The 3,738-nt window shown below is 57.6% G+C and overlaps 1 protein-coding gene across 1 annotated transcript; it reads left to right on the top strand.

Annotated features, from left to right (window-relative positions):
• The first annotated feature begins 692 nt into the window (after positions 1 to 692).
• Positions 693 to 3,057, top strand: LOC100358821 (serine/threonine-protein kinase MARK2-like). Its single transcript, XM_070058254.1, has 4 exons — positions 693 to 2,223; positions 2,312 to 2,374; positions 2,476 to 2,538; positions 2,640 to 3,057. Exons 1-4 carry the CDS (start codon positions 1,161 to 1,163, stop codon positions 2,993 to 2,995), a joined length of 1,545 nt encoding a protein of 514 aa, XP_069914355.1. The 5' UTR covers positions 693 to 1,160; the 3' UTR covers positions 2,996 to 3,057.
• The last annotated feature ends 681 nt before the right edge of the window (positions 3,058 to 3,738 follow it).

Genomic DNA, 3,738 nt, shown 5'->3' with positions numbered 1-3,738 from the left:
CTGTTTGTTGGAAAGGCACAGCTCACAACATGCAATCACAAGGAAATGGTCATGCTTTAATGCAGTTAAAACATTTCCTAAGTAAACAATATTCATCTTGGACCTCTCCCTCTTTCTCAGAAACCCCTGCAAACTGCCCTCCACATTCTCCAACCTTCTCCAAAGGCTTAGCACACAGTATACACTCAGTAAACATTTGTTGACATTGATTCTACTGCAATGTGATTGTTATATTAACAGCAGTTACCACAACAGTTGTAGTAATGGTTTCTAAAACTTGTTGCACAAGGCCCTCTGTGTCATCTCGAACACAAGGATAATCACAGACATTGTACAGATGAGAAAACGGAAACCCAAGAGGTAGAAATAACTGACTCAAGGTTGCACAGCTAGCAGGGATCATAGCAAGTTTTGAATTCACAATAACTCTTTTTTTAGGGTATCTTTTTAATTTAATTATAAAATTCCTGCGAAAACCCCCATGAATTATCTGCAGCCATGATTGGTCAATTTCTTGCTCTGACTTCATAATGCCTCACTGTTTTGAACGTCATATTATTACAGAGTCCCTGGCTGGGCTGGGATTGGTCCGTTTCTCGCTCTGACTTCATAAGGCACCATTATGTGAGGGGAGCCCCCAAAAAGTTTATATAGCGGCTGCGGGGGCCTGGGTTTTCATCCGCAAAATAGAGCACTCTTTTGTGATCTGTGTAACTAGGACCCATCTAACCAGCCTTTGCGCTCGTTGGTGTTGCTTGTGCTTTTTCTTGGTTCTTGGTTTCTGGGTCTGTTTGGTTTTTGCTTTTTCCCGTTTTGTTTAGTTTGTTGTTTTCCTCCTCATTGTTGTTTTGCCCATTTGGCCTTTTTTTGCAGTTTTCTTTATTTTTGCTTCCCCCACTCTAGTCAGCTAGCACGCTCAGAAGTATCAGTGTTCGAGGATTTAGTGGCTTTTTCTCTTTGTTGTTTTCTACTTTATTGAGATAGTCTTGCGGCTTCGCCTCTAGAGTAGTGAGAGTAGCTGGTGCTGTGTCTTAGTCAGCTGGGCAGTCAGGCCCCCGTGGTCCCTTTGTGTTGTAGGCAGTGCAGTGAGGGTCGGTGATTAGCTAGCGTGTGTCGAGCGAGTTAGGGAGTCGAGAGAGCGTAGTTGGGTGACCAGCGGCATGAAAGGCCCCTGGGAAGTCCATCTTCCTCTGGACAGGTACGACTTCCTATATGTGCTCGGCCGGGGCGGCTTCGGCCTGGTCAAGCTGGCCCGGCACCTGGCGTCGGAAGAGTTCGTGGCAGTGAAGATCCTCCTGCAAGGCGCCTCTCCCAGCAGCCCGCTGTCCGCTCAGAGGGAAGCGGACATTCTGAGGAGCCTGCGGCACAACAACATCGTGCGGCTGCTGGAGGAGCGGCACACGAGGACGCACCTGTTCCTGGTCATGGAGCTGGCGACCGGGGGCTGGCTCCGGAGCTATGTGCAGGAGCAGGGCGGCCTGGCCGAGGACGAGGCCGGGGCCCTGTTCGGCCAGGCGCTGGCCGCCGTGAGCTACTGCCATGGCCAGCGCGTGGCGCACCGGGACCTCAAGCTGGGCAACCTGCTGCTGGACGAGCACATGAACATCAAGCTGGCGGACTTCAGACTGAGCCTGTGGCTGGAGCAGGGCACGCTGGTAAGGGGCTTCTGCGGGACCCCCCAGTACTGCGCACCTGAGGTTTTCCTCGGTGAGGACTACAACGCTTTTAAGGCCGACGTGTGGAGTCTGGGGGTGGTGCTGTTTGCCATGCTGGAGGCCACGGTGCCCTTCCACGGCAAGGACATGGACAAGCTGCAGAACCGGGTGCTGCGTGGCACCTACGTGGTGCCACGTGGCATCAGCCTGGCCCTGCAGGACGCCTCGGGGAGGCCCAGTGCGGAGGACGCCAGGACTCACTCGTGGTTCAGCCCTGGCCGAGAAGCCGCCCAGGAACACGAGGAGGGCGTGGTCACCCCGCTGCAGCCCCTGGGCGTTCCCCGGGACCCGGAGGCCAGGGAGTACCTGGCGGGACTCGGGCTGCTGCCAGGCATGGGGACCGAGGGGACGCCAGGCCCTCAGCCCCAGGATCCCGCGTCCCTGCCCAAGTCCTCACAGAGCAGCAAGCGGCCCCTCATAGAGGACTACTGCTTGGCTCTGGTGTCGAGGTCCCATGACAGCATGGCCGACGTTTCCTCCGCACAAAGCGACTCCTCCGAGGCCTCCAGTGAGTCTTGTCCTCCCCCTGCCTTGGGGCCTCCTGTAGCTGAGCCCAAGGCCCCGAGGTGATCCCACTCTTGACTCTCCTCTACCAGGCCAGCCACAGCAAAAGAGGAGCCCTGCTCCCAGCGCCGCCCCCGACTCCCCCAAAGTCTCCAGTGAGTCTTGGCCACTCCCCACATCCCCTGCCACCTTCAGGGCTTCCAAGAGCTGAGCCCAAGGCCCCGAGGTGACCCTACTCTTGACTCTCCCCTACCAGGCCAGCCACAGCAGGAGAGGAACCCTGCTCCCAGCGCAGCCCCCGACTCCCCCAAAGTCTCCAGTGAGTCTTGCCCTCTCCCTCCCAGCCCCAGCCATCTCAGGTACTCTTGTGGCTGAGCCCTAGGCCCCCTTGGTGACCCCTTCTTGACTCTCTCCTACCAGGCCAGCCACCGCAGGAGAGGAGCCCTGCTCCCAGCGCAGCCCCCGAGCCAGCCTCCAAGGCGTCGCCCTCCAGCCCCAGTGCCAGGAGCCGTGTGGACCTCGCAGAGCCAGAAGCCGCCGCAGCTGCCCGTGAGGGGAGCTGGGACCGCAGCCACCGCTCACACCACAGCCAGCGCCCAGGGCAAGAGGCAGGGCCGGCACAGGGTCGGCAGGAGGATCCTCTGGTTCCTACTGAGGGCGTGCTGCATCCTGCCGTCCCGAGGGAGCAGCCCTGGTCACTGCTGCCACAGAGCGGCCCCCAAGTAGCCTCGCTCCGCCCCCCCCCCCCCCTTCACCAGGAGCAATGCACAGGCTGAGCTCACTGAATGTTTTTCTTTTCTTGAACATTTGCAAATGCTTCTCATGAATAAAATTCAACTTCCTGTGTGGCTTTGGTCCCGTGTGATGTTTGGGTCCCTGTGTGCACCGTGGGGAGGTGATGGAGGTATGGGCGGTATTGTCTTTCTCATGGAAAGACAAACACTGGGCGATCACCCCTTGTGGGGGTCACAGAAGGGGTGACCTCGTAGAAGCAGAGCACAGAGTGATGCCTCCCAGAGGCTGGGCGGGAGAGAGGGAGGGAGGGGAGTCACTCGTCCACATGGCACAGGCCCACGAGGGTCGGGGTCTGAGGTCTCTGGCACAGCAGGGAGGTCCCAGTCCACAGAGCTGAGCATTTCAACAGAGCTGTCAGTGTCCTATCCAACATCTCCTGTGTCGTCAAGGGAGAACACGACCCCATTCCCCTGAGGGCCATGCACCTGGCCTCATGGGGTCCGGGATCTACCGGCTCTGCAGTCCAACAGCTGCAGGTGGAGCCAGGCAGGACGTCCACACTGCTGTGTGCCCAACCTGCCCAAGGTGAGGCCCACATGTAGCAGAGGACGCAGGCAGGACGAGGACCTGGTTGTTAGTTCAGGAGGCCCCCGGCAGCGAAGTGTCCCCAGCACCTACACCTGACACCTGGGAAGGTCTCAGGCCTTCAGTAAATGCCTTTAGCAGGGTTTAATTTCAGGCATCACAAAGGCAGCATGCTCTTCACAATAACTCTTAATCAAAG

The sequence above is a fragment of the Oryctolagus cuniculus genome, chromosome 15, assembly GCF_964237555.1.
Source record: "Oryctolagus cuniculus chromosome 15, mOryCun1.1, whole genome shotgun sequence".
Lineage (NCBI taxonomy): Eukaryota > Metazoa > Chordata > Mammalia > Lagomorpha > Leporidae > Oryctolagus > Oryctolagus cuniculus.
The sequence above is the reverse complement of the archived record's forward strand: the minus strand, read 5'-3'. Positions and strand labels throughout refer to the sequence as shown.